Raw genomic sequence first — 22213 nt, forward strand, 5'->3', positions numbered from 1 at the left:
GGAATGACAATGTCTTGATTTAAATTAATTCTAGAAACGACCTTAGGAAGAAAAGAAGGCTTGGTTCGAAGAACTGCCCGGTCTTCATGAAAAACAAGAAGGAGACTTTCAGAGCTTGCTGCTTTATCTTGCAAGTCTTCGTGCCGTAGATATGGCCAAAAGGAAGACCGTGTTGCAGGTCAGAAATTTGAATTCCACTGTATTCAAAAGGTTCAAAAGGCGGATGCTGTAAAGCATTCAACTCCAAATTCAAATCCCATGGTGCTACCGGAGGAACATATGGAGGTTCAGGCGCGGGCTGGGATGCTGCAGGCAGGGGGGCACACAGGCGGCCGCATCCCCTGTCATGTGATGCGGCCGCCTGTGCGCTGACGCGGCCGCATCTGATGACATCAGATGCGGGCGCAGAAAAAAATCAGAAGAAATTGCATCGGGGGCGGCCGGCCTACCCCCCGGCCCTAAAAGCGCAAAATCTGAGCGGCCCGGGGGGCCAATGCCCCCCTGCCCCCCGGCCCAGCCCACCTCTGTGGAGGTTGTACATGGAGCATGCCCTGAATGAAAGTGTGCACATCAGGTATGACAGTGAGTCTTCTTTGAAAGAAGACCGAAAGGACACACCTGACCCTTAATAGAACTAAGGTGCAAACCTGCATCCAACCCGTCCTGCAAGAACAAGTAACCTGGCCAAGCGAAAAGAAGAAGTAGGATACCCCTTCTCTTCACACGAGCCAATATATGTTTTCCAGACTCGATGATAGATCTTTGCAGAACCCAGCTTACAAGCCCAAAGCATGGTTTGCACCACACGTTCAGAAAAACCTTTAGCTCACAGGATCAAGGCTTCAACAGCCATGCCGTTAAAGCCAGACGTTGTAAACCTAGATGACAAAAGGGACCTCGAGTTAATAGGTCTGGGCGTAGCGGCAAACGAACGAGCTCCTGCCATGGAGAGCAAGTCGGTGTACCAGACCCTTCACGGCCAATCCGGCGCTACTAGAAGGACTGGAACACCCTCTCTCTATACCTATTTTATTTTTTTGTTAAACACCCGTGGGAGCATGGCTACTGGTGGAAAAAGGTACACCATGTCTGTCCCTTGGAGGTACGGCTTAGTGTCTCCTGCGACAGCCATAGGATCTCTTGTGCGGAAGCAGAAGAGTGGGACCTTGTGGTTCAATAGACATGCCATCATGTCGACATCCGGCTGACCCCACAGTTCCACCAACTAACGAAACACTTCCGGATGAAGGGACCATTCGCCCGGATGCAGAGTCTGCCTGCTTAGGAAATCTGCTTTCCAATTTGCTATTCCAGGAATAATAATGGCCATGAGCGCTGGAACGTGCGCTTCGGCCCACTAAAAAATTTTGTGCGTCTCTCGCATGACTAAGGGACTCTTGGTGCCGCCCTGATGATTAAGGTATGCCATCGCCGTGGCATTGTCTGACTGAATCTTCACTGGCCTTCCCTGCAGCAAGCATTGCGCGCTCATAAGAGCATGAAACACTGCTTGCAGTTCCAAGACATTCATTGGAAGCTTGAATTCCTTTGGAGTCCAAAAGACCCTGAAAACAAGCGTGAAGACAGACGGCCCCCCAACCTCGAAGGCTGGATCAAGGTCCAAACCCAAATTGAGAATGGGCGTCCCCTGCCGAGATTTTGTTTGTGCAACCACCAAAGAAGCGACTGACGCGCTTGTGGAGACAGGCGGAATACCTGGCCAGCCATATTTAGATGGGAGTTGTTCCACTGCGACAGAAGTTCCAACTGGAATTGCCGTGCATGAAACTGAGCAAACTGGACCACCTCGAAAGTTGATACCATGTTGCCCAGAATTCTCATGCCGAAATGCACAAAGGGCTGTTTTTCCGCCAACAGAGATTTCACCATCTTCTGTAAGGCTAGAATTTTGTCTGAGGTAAGAACACCCGTCATTGACGGGTGTCGAATAAAAGACCCACAAAGATCATCCACTGGGATGGAATAAACTTGGACTTTTTGAAATTGAGAATTCAACTATGAGATTCTAGAATCTGGATCACTACTTGGATATGCGACTGAAGTACCTCTGGAGATTCTGCCTTTAAAAGAAGATAGTCCAGGTAAGGGATGATTGTAATCCTCTTGGACCTTAACAGAGCAGCCATGACCGCCATGATCTTGGTGAGGATACGCGGGGCCGTGGCTAGACCAAAGGGAAGAGCCTGAAATTGGAAGTGCTCTGACCGAACCGCAAACCTCAAGAGGGACTGATGACCCTTCCAGATAGGAACATGGAGATAGGCATCCTTGATGCCTAGAGCCACCATGAACTCTCCTTGTTCCATGCCGTGAATGACCGAGCGCAAAGACTCCATCTTGAACTTGGGCACTCTGACCTGAGTGTTCAATGATTTTAGAATCAGAATGGGTCTGAATGAGCCGTCTGGTTTTGGCACGAGAAAAAGGTTGGAATAAAAACCCAAACCCTTTTTGGGAATCTGGCACCGGAATAATCACTCCGGAAAAGAGGAGGAATTGGATCGCTTCTTGTAAAGCCAATCACTTTAGTGGACAAGTGGGAAAGAACCGAGTAGATCGATCTTGTATCCCTGGTCCACCACTCCCCGTACCCAGACATCGGTGGTAGACGGAAACCAAAGATCCCTGAACAAGAGAAGATTGGGCTCCCACCACTGGCGACAGCGGAGGAGGAAAATGCCCGTCATGCAGACTGCTTGTCTGCAGGCTTTGCTGCTGGACGTCGAGCAGACCAGACCTGGCAGCCCCACTGCAAACCACCCCTGTGGGCGGATAACTGGCCCCTGGAAGATTGGCCTGAGGAATATTGACCCCAAAACCTACTTGAGGACCGAAAGAACTGGAACCTGGACATTCTTTGTTTGGGAGCATTAACAGGAAGAAAAGTGCTCTTCCCTCCCGTTGCTTGACTGATAATGGCGTCAAGCTGAGGGCCAAACAAAACACCCCCCGAAAAAGGTATGGTCTCAAGAGCCTTTTTAGACTCAACATCAGCCTCCCAGGACTTAAGCCAGAGAGTCTGACGAGCCGAAACCGCAGAAGCAGAGACCCGTGCCCCAATCAGCCCCACATCCATAGTCCGCTTTGCCTAAATAATCTATCGCCCTCTGAATCTGCTCCACTAATGGAAGCAATTCCGAGGACGGCCTGCCTGACAACAAACCTTCAGACAGCTGTTCTGACCAGCCTTATACACGTCGACGCCAAGGCAGGCCTCAGAGAGACACATACTGCCACGAAAATGGACTTAAGGACGGCCTCAACCTAACGGTTTGTACCATCTTTAACAGTGGCTGCATTAGGAATAGTAGTTACCTTGGCCAACCTTGAAACAGGAGCATCCACACGTGGAGGAACCTCCCGTTTAGCAAGAACTTCAGGAGGAAAAGGATAACACGACTGCAGTCACCGAGATACTTGGAACTTCCTTTCTGAGGAAGCCCAAGGCTCAGCCAACAAATCTTCCAATTGGGAAGAAGCGGGGAAAGAGAAAGATTTATTTTTCTGGCACGCAAAAAGAGAAGCCTCTGCAGCGTCAGGAACCTCTTCCTCAGGAAAATCAAGTACCTGATGCACAGCCTGTACTAACTCCTCCACACTCTGATGATCAGAATGAACCTCCTCCACCAAAGAAGGAGCATCCATGTCAGAATCCACCGCTAATTCACCCTCCTCCTGGGAAAAACAGTCAGAATCTGACTCATTTCCCTGTAGGGGTGCCGCCACCCAATTGCGCTTACGTGAGGAAGACGGTGTAGCAGATTGCAACATCCTCTCTAAAGAGGAAGAGACCGAAACCAAACCTTGTACTGAGGATGCAAGTCCCCGTACCCAAGCTGGTTCTACAGACTCCGCCGGGGTAGAAACAGGCAAACCCTGACTTAGCGAACCACAACCCATGTCATTTGCCACAGAGGAAGCAGAATTAGAAGATGGAGCGGCCACAGACTGAGACCGCACCAACTGGGCAGGTTCAGCCACAGTATTGGAAAGAGACCGAGCCAAGGCAGGTTTTGCTGTATCCAAACCAGCAGCTGTTATTTCACACGGTGTGCTCTCTGAAGACTGACAGGCTGCGCACAGAGCCTTGCGCGCCTGACTGTCCAGACGGTAACTTAATATTACAGGCAGCACAGGTGAAACTCTACATAGAAGTAACACCAGCCTTAACATGCATTGATTTTCCCTTATCTGACATGTTAACAGATGGGACAAAATACACAAATAACAGTGTAATAAACACAGTATAGACAAGCAGCACACAAATGTAAAACAGAAAGTGAGCCTGCAAAACAGCCAAACAGCCCCACAGACTAAAAGAAAAAACCCTGGAAAACAACAGCCCCAACCCTTTACCTTACAGGACTCAGGACAGAAAAGGAAAGAAGCTGGATGGCTGCTAATTCTGGTGTCTGCACACAAAGGAGGAGGAGACCACCAAGGAGGAAGTGCAATAGAGGAACACACCTCTCCCCCAGGGCCAAGCACTGGATTGGCAAGCATCCAACAGGACAACCACCTCAACCAATCCAGTGCCTAGCAGGGCTCACTATCTTAGTATGACCCAGTCCCCTAAGCTAAAAATAGTTAATAGTTAATGCCTTCCTAGGAGCAGACTGTGGCCGGCTCCTAGGAGGACATTAAAGCATATGCAGATGAATTTTGGCAGCAGAGGCGCCTCCACGTACCTCCGATCCTCCCCTCCAGAAGGCGCACAGCCTTCCATGCTGTGCTCTGCAGACTGTCCTCACTAACAGCAGCCGGGGAGTGCTCAGTGAGCCGCCGGCTGTCAGGAACAGGAGACTAAAGTCTCAGACTAGAACAAAAACAAAAAAATAAACAGAATTGGGCTGCTACGCAGCCCGTTCGCTGGGCACTTAAACTAAACTGAGGCTAGCAGGAAGTGAGGTATAGAGGGGGAGGAGCTAGGGCTTAGTTAAACAGAAGTTTAAAGTGCTAGTTTGCCCTGTTCCTACTCTATACCTGTCAAGAATCGGGCCTTAGTCCTGTTTACACCACTCGGCGGTACCATATCACCGTACATCTCCCTCCTGGTCGAATGCAGCATTCTATCCTGGGACAAGCATGACTTCTGTCTGCAGTACTTGAGGCTGCCATCTTGGGTGAGACATTTGCTAAACATCCTGCTGAGTTTGAACAACTGGGGGTAAATGTATGAACCTCCGGATTCTTCAATTTCGGCGAGTTCAGCGTCTTCAGCGCTTAAATTTAAAGCTGCGCTGCCTTGTAAAGGGAAGTCTCCCTTTACAAGGCAGCGCCGCTTTAAATTTTAAGCGCTGAAGACGCTGAACTCGCCGGAGTTGAAGAATCCGGAGGTTCATACATTTACCCCCTGATCTCATCCACCAATTGGCTTTGTCTGCAGACTATAAGAGTGTCCTCCTACACTCAGCAAATTGCCAGTGCAACACTTTCCTAGTTTCTGATCACCACAGTTACTGTCTGTTTTGCTGCCTGCTCTCAACCCTTTATGTGAATTCAGCTTCATCCTGGTTGCTGCTTCTATCCTCCTGCTGTATACAGATCGCCACCATTTGTCCTCTGAGGGAATTCAGCCACACCCTCAGCTGTGTTATGGACTTCTCTGTGCGAGTTCAACTTCATCTTGCTGGCTGTTATATGAACTGCAAACCAATAACCCTCTGTGAGAATTTAGTTGCTTCATCTTGTTGCCGTTATGTGAGCTGCAAACCATTAACCCTTGTGTGAATTCAGCTTGATTCTGCCTGCTGAAATACTTTTGGTTTTATTCCTCGTGTGTATTAACCTTCATTCCAACTGCTTGTGTACAGATTCCAGCTACTATCTTCTGTGTGGTTCCTCCTCCCAGTTTCCACTACACTCCTGCCACAACTAGTCCCAGGGGTCCAGAGACGGATTCCAGAAACCCAATTGCCGTGACAATACCCAAATGTCCCTGGTATCCCCCCAAAGGAGGATAGAGAAATACTTATTTTTGATGCCCTTGGATAAAACACAAATAAGCTCTTCTTACATGTGCGAAGTTCAGAGCAGTATTAAAAGGTCCAAAAATAAAAAGAACTGTGCCTGTATAATTGTAAAATGTTAACCAGAAAACACAAAATAAAGACACTAAATTAAAGATGTAGGAGGTTATGAACAATACATAGAAGTCTTCTGAATACAATGTAAAACCCTTTAATTTTTTAGGTATAGGCCTAACATTATAAAATGACTAATATTATCTCAACATCAACTGTAAATCTCTTACTTTACTTTTATGCCTATACCCCCAGTTGACTACTTACATTTTCTGAAGGACCATGGCCATTGCCACACCAGTGGTAAGGTCTTCCACGGTTTTGCATGGTGCATCCACGTGAAAGGTCTGTATCTGGGAAGGGAAGAACGCAGAGTAAATTCAGAGAAAGGAAAACGCTAACATTCTAACTGGATATTAAAAACAGCTGTTTTTATAAACAGCCATTACCAGCATGTATAAAAAATATATGTTACACACACACACACACACATACATACATATATATATATATATATATATATATATACACACATATTTTAATAGATTGGTGCTATATAAAATTAAGCTCAATGAATAGAATGCCAAACTTCAAGTTCTGCCAAAATATAGGAGCATTTTATATCTTTGTGAATACTATGAATGGCTCTTTGATATAAGGCATTTTAGGTTCGGTGGCCCTTTAAGCATGTCACCTTTTAATAAAGTCTTTGAAAGTCAACCTTTAGAAAACATTGAACCATACTAAGAGGGCAGGAAATTAAGTGGTGGTATCATTGCCGGTTGTGGTACTCACTCTGCAATACATATCCTGATTATATTTAAAATAGCTGAAGCAAAGCAGAAAGTTGGTTAAAGTTAAACTTATGTTGTGTAATCTAAGCCTTTCTCCATGCTTTACAGTCAAGATCTGAGACAAACATATATGTGCCTATAAATTGAGGTATAGGACAAATTTAGGTGTGTATCTCTGGTATTGCACTTATTGTGGAAAACAAACAAAGGGTAATATAATAGTTACTATTTTTAGACTATTTTAGCATTTTTCACTAAAATATATTCCTATACACAACCACATTAAAGCCCCTTAATTCAGGCAATTAACAAGTTACAAAACAGATTGTCTAAACACATGGCTCTTAACATTTCATGATTGGCCAGAAGGTTATCTTTCAACTACAGCTTTAGGACTCTTCCACACAAGTGATTTCTCGAGTTGTTTTAAATGGAATGCACATTGAGTAGACCATCTGAGAAAAAGCTTGGCATAAAGATCAATTCAATCACAGATATTAGATATATATGCGGGTCAGATGTTGCTATGAGAAAACTATGTCACGCATCAGTTCCCAAAAGTTGTATGTATTCATTCATTCATTCTTCTGTGATCCATTTTCGACATATGAATAGAGGAGGGACAGAAACTTGCATAGAGATTATGAAATGACACTGGTGCAGTGCATGCGGCTGTCATTACTAAGCAAAAAAGGGTTGACGGAAAGTAGATCATATTCTACTTTCTCTATAAATTGCTTGTCATTTGACCTGTGAACATGGCACTTGGGCTCTCCACATAGAGATCATTATCTTTCATGAGACTCTGTGGCCCATTTACGACCACGTAAAAGTGCAAACCCAGAGTGTTTTTCATGCTCCTACCTTTGTGCACCTGTATCTGATTTTATGGAAACTGCAAAATGGGCCAAAACAGCAGCATCTGGGGAGGTGCGAGCACTTGCTGCTGGGAGGAGATGGGTGGATCGAGACATGCCTCTTTAAGTACACAAGAGGTCCACAAACATGCTTGGCTACCCTTTGACCCGGATCCACCCAAACCCCATGCCTCACCCTATACCTTTATTAGGATGCATTTTGATTCTGCACATACCAGTTTAAAGACGAAAAAGTGCATATCCCTCCAGGTGCTCCACTTTCCTCCCAGACTCTAAAGACATTCTGGTAGGTTAAATGGATTCTGATGAAAGATCTACTGGGGCAGGGACTGATGTGACTAATTGATAATTAAATATAGTCTATAAAGCTGGGTACACACTACAGGGTTTTCGTCCAATAATCGGCTCAATCAGCCGACATACGGCAGCTCGTTCGAAAGTCGGGTCAGTGTGTGTAGTGACACTATGGTCGAAAGTCTGCCCAAATGGACGATTATCGCTTCATTTAGTTGGTCGTACCGTTCAATTTTCTTCGATCAATCACCTAACTATCATGTAGTGTGTATGCACTCATGCTGACTATCTCCATAGAGTTTACAGAGTCGGGCTCTTTTCAGCCGATGTTAACACTGAATGTCAGAGTGAATACATGTAGAGAGTGCTGTAGAAGGAATAGTTCATTTGTTCGTTCCGAGACAAAATATTTCGTTTCAGAGTCACAGAAGCGAACGAAATTCGTTAGGACATGTGGATAGCTATAACAAGGCGGTTTTAATCAGTGTAACAATGTGACAGTGGTGAATGACTTAATATTGTGGACAAAGGACCAGATGAAGAGCACAGATCTGAAGGTAAATCGTGTCAGTGTATATGCATGAATCTCCAGACTGATCGGACCTTCAGTCGTAGGTATAATCGTTTCAGATAGCACATCAGTCTGACCAATTCTTCAGTGTGTACCAAGTTTAAAGCACTGTGTAATATGTAGGCGCTATATAAATAACAATAACTTACTAACAACAATCTAGGCACACTTCGTATCAGCAAGCTTGCAAATGCAAGTGCATCCTCCTAACACTGCAGTGTTCCCAAAGACTGAAGTTATCGTTCACACCAAAAAATAAATAAATAAAACAGTGCAGATTTGTATTTGTTTGCAGTTCATAAAGGAGCCTGTCTGTGCTCCATTCAGCTGCTCAAAATGAAACAAAGGAAAAAAAATAAAATAATTACATTGTGTGCAAAGACTATAAGGTCCACTATTTGTTCAGCTCAGCTATCACACTGTTGTGATGAACAGTACAACACTTTCTAAAGCTGGGTACACGCTACAGAAATTTCTACCAACTTTTTATGCCGAGCGATTTTACATGCGATCGATGTTACGATCGCTCGGTCCATGGACTGCATACACACTAGCCTTGTTTAGAACAATAAAGGGAAGAGCGGACGTCCCTTTAGCGACTTTTTACAGCCATGTTGTCGTGAGCAATGACTGTAATTTCGTACTCACTGCTGTGGATCGGTCGGAAGTTTATACACACTACACAGCGGAAACGAGATTGGAACGAAAATATTATTAAACGGAACGACCAACCAAATGAGGCAATAATCGTCCATTTGGGCAGACTTTCGACCATCGTGTCACTGCACACACTGACCCGACTTTTGAACGAGCGGTCGTATGTCGGCTGTTTTGATTATTGGACGAAAACCGTGTAGTGTGTACCCAGCTTTACGCCTCTTGCAAACTTCTATAAGCATGAGCGTGTGACAGCACAAACACCTACTGCAACTCTAGTTGCAGGGTTTGTAGCTATCTTATATGAGCAACATTTCCCAGCCAACGTTGGCTGGAAAAAAATTACTTTATAACATTGTTTCAATGTTTATATGATGAAGTAGAATTACTTGATCAGCTATGATAATTGCATCACATATTCAGGGTCTGTCTGTATGTATTGTGTATATTGTCAATATTTGGGAAATTGTACAGGAAGTACTTTAGTCAGATGACTAAGTGAGAAACAGTCATCTGACAATAGCTTTCACTTATTCCGACTGTATGAATATTATTCTTGATATCCTGTATTGCACTCTCGAGTCTGTAACTGTGCAAATTAAATAAAATAAAACGCTTCAGGCACTTCTGTTGAAATAAACTTGCTTCCTCAGATAAGACAGGCAGTGTTAACATTTTGAACACACTCTCACCACCCACTTTATTAATCACTGTGTCATTATTTACAATTAGCAGCAAACTTTCACTAGAACTAAAATTGGGCAGCTTATTTGCCCAGTTCATTGAGGAAGACATCACCCTCTTGTGATCTGAGGACAGCTACGAAATATCTCAGGCAGTCCTCAAGTGGATGGTAGTCAGCAAACGTCATGCCTTGCAGAGAGTAATTATGGACACTTTACATCAGCCTTGTACTATTTACAGTAACATGGCTCTGTAATGGCCTCAAGAAGCGAACAGGCAGCAAGTGTTATATTGCACCAGTTACAGTCTCTCTCTGTGTTAAAGAAAGCTTCTTTCTACTCAGAAACAATTACCTTTGTTTTTACCCCACTCCTATTTTAAGACCCATGGTTCAGTGTGGAATTACTGTTGAATAACAGAACATATGTCGCCTATACATTATAGAGACAACCATTTTGCCTAAAACAATATGTAGAAATATCATGCAGAACCATACAAACATTCATGGGCATTCCATTTATTTGTTTGCACCCTACAGAGAAATGAAGGGAATAAGTAGAGCATATGTCCGGAGCATAGAAGACAGAAGTACATTCAAAAATTGAGCAGTAACAATGTCAACATTACAATTTACATACATCAATACATACTGCCCATTAGAACATACATGAAGTCTGGAGTCTTTAAATTTCGTGTCCGTTTCAAAAGTAAAAAATAAATAAATAACTAAAAAGTGCAACACTTTCCACTATGGCAGTTAAACATATTTTTACTGTATAAATTAAAGTTTGTGAGACATCAGGATTTTGGTGAAAATCCCCCCTCCCCTGTTTCTTCAATGGGAATATGTTTTTATTATTTCCATCATATTGTTTGGGACACAAAATATTTTTCAGCACTTCGTTGGATCTGTAACATGGTGTGTGACATGTAATAGCATTGGCTGTCTGTCACTGACATCTAAGCCTATGTCCAAGCATGTAAGCACATGTTCTAACCTTAGAGGTGCTGTGGAGAAGCTGCTCTGCTTCTTACAAGACACAGGGGCTATAATGTCTGCAGGAACCCCAGTGCTAATGACCACAGGGCTCCTGATGATCATGGAAGAGTCCAGTGGCAAGGTATATAGCTATTAAGAAGACATCAGGGGGTAAATGTATCAAACCGAGAGTTTTTCGGCGGGTTTGAAAAGTGGAGATGTTGCCTATAGCAACCAATCAGATTCTAGCTGTAATTTTATAGAATGTACTAAATAAATGATAACTAGAATCTGATTGGTTTTTCAAACCCACCGAAAAACTCTCAACTTGATACAATTACCCCCAGGTGTACAAAAGGATTGATGGTGTTGTCATAAAACTCAAAATGGTCAAAAAAGTTCCTCCTGGAATCAATGGCAAGAAAGCCAATGTAACATTTTCTGATCATTCCTAGAGGAATCATTTGTTGTTTAAACAGAAATCTATGTTAAACAAAAATATTTAATTTGCAAGCATTTTATATTCTGTGTGCAAGTATGGCTTAGACAAATTACTATTCTACCCATGTCCTGGTCTTCTAAAAAATATATGTTTAAAACAGCGTCACAGGTGAAAGTTCCGCAAAAACCCACTAGAAAGGAAAATGTTGTTGGTTGAATATTTGAAAAATCAGCAACTGCTCTGGTGGGCAACCCATTAATTAAATGTTACAATATTAAAAAATGATTTATGAACATAGCCTGAATTTTAAGATATTTTTCCTCTAACTGGAGGGAAGACACAAACTATTACACCTGTTAGACCCTAATGAAACATCCTATAATATACACTAAATTTTAAATATTTGCCTTACTATAATAAATAAAACCGTTAACTATGTGTAATTAAGAGGAAAAATAAATCTTTAGTCTCTATATACCTTCCTGATTTAAGGAGATTGTCACACTGTTGACAGCTGGCACGACTGCCCCAACACCTAGAGGCGAGGTGTCAGCCAGCCCACTGGTGTGCACAGGAAATCAAGGAAGTGGCCTATCCGGACTAGCTGTGGCTGCAACTTTTTGTATTCTTGTGCACAGGAGAAAGACTAATGTTGGTAAGTATGTTTCTAACATGGATCGTCATTATTTAGTCAACATAATCTTTTTTTTTTTTTTAAATATCTAAAATGTAATTAGAGTAAAAAAATTCTATAATATAAATAATAATAAAAAAATGAATGGTTAGCTATGCCAAACTTAAAAATTAGACACGATATAGAACTAAATGATAATAGCCTTACAATACAATTAAACTACATATTAATATTGCATATTCTATAAAAAGTACTTGCTACATGTGCAGTAAAAGGAAAAATTAACATTTTTTTTTCCCAACAATGGTTTATATTTTTTCAAAGTTTATATTTTCCTTTAAACACCTTTTCAGTGTCATAGTCGAAAACTTTTTTTTTTTTTTATGCCTTAAGTTAAACGGACAATGCCTAAAAATATTTTAATTGTTTGCAAAACTGATATCCATGGCCTGGCAGCTGGGTCTATTCATTTTGTAAGTTACTCCAGCCTCACAGCCCTGTGGCTACTGGGAGAGGAGGGATGTTTACCACCTTCCCAATATAAACGAAGCAGTGCTGCGCTGACCTGCCTATCGATTTTTGGAAAGGAGGAGATATAGTATACAAGTTAAATAAAGTGAAAGACCCCTTGAATGGCCCCAGGGTTTTCATCAATTCATGACCAATTACTATTTTACTTTGTCTTCAGGGGGGAGGGGAGGGCAGAAGGGTGAAGGAGGTGCAGAGGTCCAGAATCATGTCTCCTCTGAAATCATCAGCCACTTGTAGTAACCCAACTATTACACATGATCTATCCTTTCTGAAGTGCGTGGTACAGCTGAGTCAGGGTTTTTGGTGGGTGTGACACACAATGTGCAGACTACAAAGTGCAGAAACAGGAAGTTGTTTTTTTTTGTTAAAGCCAACAGAAATGGATAGATATTATTCCAATCTTGCAATAAGCAAGAACTAAGCAACTGGACAGCTCTGCTTAAGACCAACAAGAAATTTGATTATGTTTTCCTTTTTTCCCTCTTTACCCCATTAAGTACTTAATTATTGCAGAACCAGAAATGAATAGTAACAGTTATTGGCCAAAATAATGTGGCCAGTAAGAGCTTGTTAAGCAGCCAGGGAACATGTGCATCCATTAACCTCAACAGTTGTGATTTCCAAAACTTAAACACCAGCAATATTTTTTTAGTCAAACTGGCTACCAGGCCCCTAGGTTTCATCCAGCCCTGTAATGTGTGTTATAGCACATGTTGTTACGGTAGATTTTCTTTCATAACGGATTGCAATAATAAACCATAGAAGGGCTGAGTTATGAATCCACTCTGTGGAGAGGCAGTACTAGGAGGACAAGGTAATGAATAACAGATTCCCACCCCAACTTGGCAGTAGACTGTAGAGGAAGAAAGCTAAAGTGGAGTAAAGCTAGCAAAGGTACAGGGAAGCACCGGAACACACAGAGAGGAATGCAGGACAAATGTTACAGCCGTAAAGGGAAGAATGGAAGCGCTATCGACCACTGGAGAAGTTATGATGTTTATATAGATAAATGAATACATTGCACAATTTACAACACATAGCTGTCCTCAAGACACAATCAAACAAGTTATTGCTATTATCCTTTAATTAGTAGCAAACATATCCTGCAGTAGATAAGAAACATACATTTATTTTGTTTTCTATTATTTCATGTTTTTTATTATTCTACATATGTTTTAGATTTTTTTTTTGTAACTCAAAATATTTTTATTGAATTTTCCAAACAAAACAACAACGGAAGGAAGGAGGAAGGGGGGGGGGCGGATTAAGGAGACATCGCCAGGATCATCCCTAGACAGGGGCACAATGTGATCCACTATATGATCGGCCAATGATGGAGAATGTGAACCCTAACTGGACTCAGAGGGTGAGTAGCATAATAGCCAGATCAGGTGAACCACTTTTTCAGGGGGGAGTTTACCGAAGTGGAATACCTGAAAACAATAGTTTCCATAACATAGCTGCACTGAGTTTTTGCTATTATTTTGGAGAGAGGCGGAGGAGCCGAGTTCTTAGAGTGTTGAACAATAGCAGCTCTAGCGGTTATTAGAATATGGCCAGCAACATATCTATGATGTGCTGGGAAATCTGGAGGATATAATTGGAGGAGGACCAAAGAAGGCTATAGAGTGATGGCATAGAGCAGGGGTAGGCAACCTGCGGCTCTCCAGATGTTTGTGAAACTACAAATCCCAGCATGCCTTGCCACCTATCTGCTGTTTATCTACTGGCAAAGCATGCTGGGACTTGTAGTTTCACAACACCTGGAGAGCCGCAGGTTGCCTACCCCTGGCATAGAGGTTACTTGTCGGATTAGTCCGAACATTTCATCCCATAATAGTCTAATTTGGGGGCACGTCTAGAAGATAAGGAAGAGGGAGCCGGCTTCCTCACACTCCCTCCAACAAAGTGTAGATATTGCGGGCCAAGTTGTATGCAATTTGTTTGGAGTATAATATAATCTATGAATCATCTTAAAGCATCTCAACATCGTGTACACATTTTTGAAGATTTTATCCCAGTCTTCATCCGATAGGGGATGAGCGAGGTCAGATTCCCATCGTAATTGGGCTTGCAGTTTACAGACGTCAGGCAGAAGAAGCTAATACCAGCCAGATATGCCTCCGGAGTGGGTGCGAAAATAAATCAGATGCTTCACTAGGGGAAGTAGAAGCTTCAGTGGGGATGGGAGGAACTTCTGCGACTGGATCCAGTGGCGCACTTGGAGTTATTTCTAGAAGTCAGAGGACAGGATCTGATAGTGCTTTTGAAACAGGAGAAGGGCATCTGGACCACCTGTTAAAAGAGGTCTAGGACTTTAGTAACTCCTTGAGAATACCAGAGATCCAGACGCAGGTCCAGGACCAGGGAGGCAATTGTGAAAAGGAAGATATGGGAAAAAAGAAGGGAGAAATCCTGAATCAACTTCACTAGTTTATCCCACCAGGGAATCTTTAACGCTATTCAATATGACCACCACAGTCGGCCTTGTTTTATTTCCAAGCCAAAACAAGTCTTATATCAGGACCAGGGAAACCATGTGTGCACCGATCAAGAACCATGGTTTGCGAAGGTGGGGAGTTGTCCAGTCCTTAAGCTGGTCCCAGCCTTGCAGCTTGTTAATAAGAGTTCCAGGTCAGGGGCTGCGAGGCCTCCTCTCAATTTGGGGCAGAACAAACGTGACAGAGTCATTCCAGTGTGCTTACCTCTCCACACAAACTTTAGGGCAATCGCATAGAACTTGTAGAGTATCTGTTGGGGGACCAAGGTTGTTATGGATCGAAACAAATACATTTTTTTTGACAAGAGCATCATTTTTTATGCGGCTATCCTACAAAGCAATGAGACCTCAAATTCCACCCATGAGTTAGTAAGAACTGGTGCAGGAGTGGGATGTAGTTACAATCTAGAAGGTCAGGGTGGGAAGGGATGTAAATTCCCAGGTATTTAAGAGGGGAGGAGCACCAGTGAAATTTGTAATCTGCCTTGAGAGAGAGAAGGATATTCTGTGGAAGTCCCACAGAATGGCTTCCGATTTGGTAGGGTTTATTTTGTAGCAAGATGCCTCAGAGTATGCTCAGAGGACTTCATGCGGTGTGGGCAAGGGGGTCTCGGGATTGGTGAGAAACATGAGGACATCGTCTGCAAATAAGCAAAGCTTGTGATGCGTATCCCCAATTTGGGTGCCAGTAATATTGGACGATGTTCTGATCCGCTCCACCAGAGGCTCTACTGCCAATGCGAAAATTAATGGAGAGAGCGGGTAACCCTGCCTAGTTCCATTGGTAATTTGAAATGGAGCCGAAAGGAACCCATTGATGAAAACTCTAGCCGATGGGGAGCTCTAGAGGGTTCGAATCTCTTGAAAGAAAGGACCACAAAACCCAAACCTGGCAAGGACGGCCAACAGGACGGCAATTCCAATGTATCCTGTCGAATGACTTTCGGCATTCAAGAGCAACAGAATCGAGAACCCGTTGAGTCTTATTTGGGGTTTACCTGCCCAACACAAAGCCAACTTGGTCCTGATTGATCAGGCTCAGCAGGATAGGGTTTAACCTATTTGCAATCAGCTTATTTGCATTTTTTCCTCTTATTTATACATTTTACGCTGATTTATACATGGTTTTAACCCTAATAAAGTATTTTAAACCATTCATCCAATTAGAATCAGAGGCAAAATATTTATTAGCCCGTCTGACACTCTGCAAGTATCTTTGAAAAGTCCGATATGGAAGAAACACGTAGGAACAAAGAACCAAAACTACACTTTTAATCTAAGGCAACCACCGTTATTCTGCAGCTCAAACCATCACCAATCCAGGACATACCCTTAGGGCTTAATAGGGTAAGATTCAGTGTTGTAGTTCCTGTGTTGCAGTTCAGTCCTTGTGGCTCCATACACTACCTTGTCATTAAAAGAGCTATATCATTGTGCCTTGATGATTTTTGTTTTTTCTGCCTAATCATATTTATGTATTTATTTTTAGTTTGATTTATCATCTCCTTTTCGATTTTACTTTATTTCATTATATGGTTTTAATAAGTTTGTTTCACTTATTTGTATACTCTAGATTCATACATTATATTACCCTCTTGTATCCTGATTTGAATCCTATTTTGCACCCTTTTTAGCTTCTATTTATCATTATTTAGATAATGATTGAGATCTACAGTCAGATTTTCAATGGTATTCCTTTCTCCTTCCCAACTCAGCAGGTTTTATCGCAAGAAAGCATTTTAGATCTTTATTTTCAATTCATTATTTAAGATCTGTATTTTCATCGATCAGGGACATCTTAAACTGGGTACATCAAGGCCATTAGATTTATAAAAGCCCATTATAGAGCTGAATATAATAAACTTCATGCAGAATATACATTTTAGTACAGAACGGCATACAACATAACAGCCACTTATTTCCTGTTTTCTGTGCAAAATATTCTACAAGGGCCCACTGTGGTTTGGTGCTCAGTGATGGATCTTCAGTAACTGTATCCAGTCAAGGTATAATTTAAATGTATAACTTATTTTCATTTTACTTAAACAAAAATCATTGGCTGCAAAATGTGATCTCCTCCAATAACAACTATGAAATACACCCACCCAAACATTCAGGCCCAAGGGGTAGGACTTACCACCTCTATTAAATGAGTGCATGGCCAAATCTTTTTCCTGCAATGTTTGTAGGTGTGGAAATATATTGCAAAATACACCTTGGGGATACTAAATTAATCATGCCAGGGTTACCTTATCTATGCCCCTACTTATTACCTTCATAAAAGGCAAGCATTTCGTAATAGCAGTACATATACAAGATGATACCCACTAACTAAACTATCAGCATGGGCGTATTTCCTCTGGTTTTGTTTCAAATATTGCCTTATTGTCATAACAGCTGTCTATCAGGCCTATTTAAGGCACATTTGGGTGTCACAAGCCAGCCCTTGCTAGATTAAAGCCCCTGTACCTGGCAAATGAGTGCATCTGATTTACATTGAATTTTAACGGTGTGTAAAGCATATAGGTCAGGGTAGGACCTGCATACAATGAGGTGCCCTTGACACTGGGACGCAGGCTTAAATATTTTGATCAAAATGTGAACGAATAACTCACGTTTTCATTTTGCGAGATACACACATAAATGCAGTGTTAAAAATAAGCGCTGACAATAACTGTCTTTGTTTTAGAAAGAAAACAAAGAAATGCGCATATGCAAACTAGCGCGTATCTGACACTTACACCAGCCTGTGCCTAAAGAGGGGGACGTGTGAGGGAAATGGCATTCTGAATAATGAGGATCATTATTTCGTACCCAACCCATATGTAATACTGTACAACGTAACAACATTTTTGATTCACTGTCAACCTGGGCACTCACACCATTTACCCTTAAGGCCAAGTATTGGAGGCCTCTATAATCTATTGGCATCCGCCATGCTGTTCAGGTCCTTACTAGGGAACATATACAGTACAGACTTACACTAGGGGGTATATTTACTAAACTGCAGATTTGAAAAAGTGGAGATGTTGCCTATAGCAAACAATCAGATTTTGGCTGTCATTTTGTAGAATGTACTAAATAAATTATAACTAGAATCTCATTGGTTGCTATAGGCAACATCTCCACTTTTTCAAACCAGCAGTTTAGTAGTAAATATACCAGCATTATTTTATTGCACAATATTAGTGACTGTACATCGGAGAAGCCCACATAGAAAGAGCTGTGGGCACTATGCTGGCAGCAATGGAAATAATACCAGAGATACCAGGGGTTGTTTACTGGTATAGCATTAAAGTGCCCAGGATGGCAGTTACTCAATGAGAAGGGCAACAACATATTAAACACAAAATGGTTTGATTATGTTACATTGTATAGTGTACAACATTTCAAGTGGTGGCTGTATAATCACGTAGTACCCACACACTCACCAAAAGACTTGATCAGATGTCAAATTGGCCGTAACGCAAAAGGCAATAATGTCACAGGTACAGTTTGGTGGGTAGGCGCAAGGCAAGATATATAATGTTTCCATTCAGCCAATGACCTTACAGGCAGACCGATATGGTCACTGGTAAACTGGATTCTTCATCCTGATCTAACTTCTGTTTAGTTGGATATGATTTGATTGGACAATCATTTGGGCTCACACACGCAGCAAATTCTATTTGGTATGTAACTACATCCACCAGCAAAATTACCAAATGTGTGGCTAGCTTTATTCTACAATGCTGTCAGCTTCCAGTTCACTTTTATGCTAATAACATAGCCTGGCTCAAAGGTCAAGAAATCTCAGCATTGTGTTTGCAATTCCCGTGCAGAGCTAAAACAGTGATTTAAGCAATATCCTGGAAATTATTAGCATGATCAAATAAGACATCATACGAAATAGAAAAATAATCTCTGTCAAATTGATGGTCCCTAAAATCATTTGCATTGCCCTGTCCCCCCAAGCACTGTAATATTCCTAAATGAATCAGCCTACAAACACCAATTTATAAAATATGCTGCATTCCCCATTAACACTGTCCACAGCTCTGCTCCAAAAATGTCCAAATGTATCATTTATGATGAAACATTACATTTTAACATTCTTGTGTACAGAATATTAGAAACTAACATGCATTTCATTGTATCAAAGTTTAAGCACAGAATAAGAATATGAACTCTGCAACAAAACAATCTAATCAGATTGCTATGTTATCTTGAGATAGTGATGATAGACACATTCTGCTTAGAATGAGACAGACAACAAAGATCAAGATTGTTCTATTGTACCATGACAAAATACATGGTCCTTATCTCATCTTTATAAGCTGTACACACAGTCACATGGACAGTGGCAGCATACATTCAAACATATGGAGTGTACCTGATAATTAGCATGACAACCAGAACAATAGCAAACCAGAACAAGCTGACAATGCAAAGAACTTCTTTCATTGTATGTAAACACAATGTTGTACACATTGTTGATCACTTCACATGTTTATATAGCAAACTACTAAAGTGTGATGTGTACTTACCTAGCTTACCCAGGAACATTAATAAAACTTACATTAACTAGAGGTTTCATATAAGATGGATAGCAGCAAACCAAAAATGTAACTGCTGTACCAGTAGCTAGCATATAGCTAGCTATTCCACAGGATTAGTAAACCATTTATTGATGCTAAGCATTTATCTGACAGAACCCATAATTAACAGAATCTGTAAAATGGGATGTACTTGACTGTATCTGGGGCAGCACAGTGGCTAAGTGGTTAGCACTTCTGCCTCACAGCTCTGGGGTCATGAGTTCAATTCTCGACCATAACCTTATCTGTGTGGAGTTTGTATGTTCTCCCCGTGTTTGCGTGGGTTTCCTCCGGGTGCTCCGGTTTCCTCCCACACTCCAAAAACATACTAGTAGGTTAATTGGCTGCTATCAAAATAGACCCTAGTCTCTCTCTCTATCTGTATGTGTGTATGTTAGGGAATTTAGACTGTAAGCTCCAATGGGGCAGGGACTGATGTGAGTGAGTTCTCTGTACAGCGCTGCGGAATCAGTGGCGCTATATAAATAAATGGTGATGATGATGTATCAGAAACATGTTTATATCCAAGTCCAGCAACCAAAGATATAGTACTAATCTACAGCTTACCACATCCCAATTAAGGAACATTTTAAAGTCTTTTTTTTACATCATTAAGTATATATAATTTGAATACGTGTTTTAATATAATAAAATCATTTTTATGGGTCTCTGGTATATTAGCCAAAGTACAACACTGCATATTATGTTGGCGATTCACAAAGGAAACTAAGAAGACTACAATCAAGAAACCTATTCTATTGATCTCTAGAGAAACATACTTCCAATACACTTAAGTGATGAAACAATGAGTATCAATAGAACCACTGGATGTGACAGCAGCAGCAGCTAGTATGTGCCAGTGTGTTCCTTGCAGTGCAGGGCCTCTCAGAACCTCAGCCCGGGGGTGGGGGATGGGAAAGCCCTTCCACACTTACCCACGTCAACAGACTTTCACACAGATCCACTCGGTCCAGGCTCTCCACGTTCAACATCCTCTTTCCACTCCGCTACTCGGTTTCCGCCAATTCCGCCACCAGAGCGATCCTCTCTATCGGCAGCAACCAAACGAGTCTGAACACCAGCAATAAATAATAAATCACATCCACTGCATGGGTTGTTGCGTGGACAATGCTCCTTGTGACGATTCCCTTGCACAGGTGACGATATAGATAACAATAATACTGTATAGGCCAATGACACTGGCTGACGAGTAGCGGGGCTGACACCTCAGCAGCACCTCTTATGTAGAAACCAGATGTCTGTCCTGCTATGTGTCTGGTGGTGGCCCCGTCCTTGGTGTAGGGTGGCTGCTGTGTCCGGTTCTGGAGGGGATGATCCCGGGAGGTTCCCAGCGGCGTCCCCTTAGTCTGGGCTGCACCGGGTCTTGCTGGGGGATGGGTGGTCCGTCTCCTCCTCTTCCCCCTGCTCGGCAGTGTCTGTCTATGGATGAGGCAGCCACACAGCTGACACCCAGCGCCCACTGCGCACAATCGTAGCATCCACCGGATATTTTGCAAAGCTTAGCCCCGAGGCCCGTTTCTTTCCTTCATTCAGTTGTCATGTTACTCGGAGGATTTACTAACCTGTCTACCTAGCCACTGAGAGTACGAGGCGCTGCTGTACCTGTCACCACAGCTTCACATTTACTGATAGCCAACACTTTACCGTCCTTTATTAAATGCTTATAGTACCGAATTGAGAGTAAATGCAATTCACAATCCACAGCCCCAAGAGCAGGGGCGGATTTGAGGGACGTCTATTTAGTGTTGACAACCCCAGTACATGTTCTACAGAAATACCAAAATTACTTATTTCATGATACTATAATATAGTAATCAGGAACCTTTAATATATAGGGGTCAGATAAATTTAGAAAAGCTATTGAATGCTTCCATTTGGTTGTTAGGTACATTAAAACAACTATGGAAAAAGTATCCTACTATTTGTAATGGGTAGAGATGGTTTACACTTAAGAAGAACAATTTACATGTCTAGTCTGAGGTGTAAACCATTACATGAGTTACTTTGTACTGGTTCCATCAGAAATTAAATTTTTATTGCTCTATCCAAACAATTTAATATTTTGGGGGCATTAAGATGTTTATTTTGGTAACATATTGAAATATGCTATTTTATGTCCATTTGTTTGGGAAATAAACACATTTTCCCCAAAATAGTTTACAATGTTTTTCCTTTTACTACTTTTTCCTTTGTCAGAGTAATATCAGAAAACCACCCTGAATAGTATCGTAGTGTTTCTGAGTATACGGTTATCAAATATGTTTACAGTTAATCAAGGCTTTAGACCTCATACCAAGGGGCGTCAAAATAAATGCTTTTACTAGTGGGTTTTAACATTAGTAAAAACATGTAAACTGCTCTGAGAACGTATCCCATTGGTTCCAGTTACCCCATACCCGCTAGCATTGCATTTGTGTTTGGGAGAGTTGTATTGCAATCTTTTTTCCCGGTGCTGCCTGCTCCATTTAAGTTAACATATTGGGGCAATTCAAACACTGCATGTTAAACGCAACCCCAGAGGGTAAGTGCCCTTAAGCAGTTGTAAGGGCAGAAACAGGGACATGGTTTTTGTCTCTTGGATTAATTTTATTTCTTTGTGTACGATTT

The 22213-nt window shown here is 42.0% G+C and overlaps 1 protein-coding gene across 1 annotated transcript in view; it reads right to left on the reverse strand.

Moving 5' to 3' along the window:
* The window catches only part of LOC142151852 (protein Hook homolog 3-like), a 50946-nt gene extending 30286 nt beyond the window's left edge, over nt 1–20660 (reverse strand). The window contains exons 1-2 of the mRNA XM_075207915.1: nt 20521–20660; nt 6312–6397 (exon numbers count right to left, since the gene is read on the reverse strand). Coding sequence (XP_075064016.1) covers nt 6312–6397; nt 20521–20577 — 143 coding nt within the window. The 5' untranslated portion in view covers nt 20578–20660. The remainder of the gene's footprint in view (nt 1–6311; nt 6398–20520) is intronic.
* Nucleotides 20661–22213: the final 1553 nt, after the last annotated feature.

Source organism: Mixophyes fleayi, chromosome 1, assembly GCF_038048845.1.
Source record: "Mixophyes fleayi isolate aMixFle1 chromosome 1, aMixFle1.hap1, whole genome shotgun sequence".
NCBI classification, from domain to species: Eukaryota; Metazoa; Chordata; class Amphibia; order Anura; family Limnodynastidae; genus Mixophyes; species Mixophyes fleayi.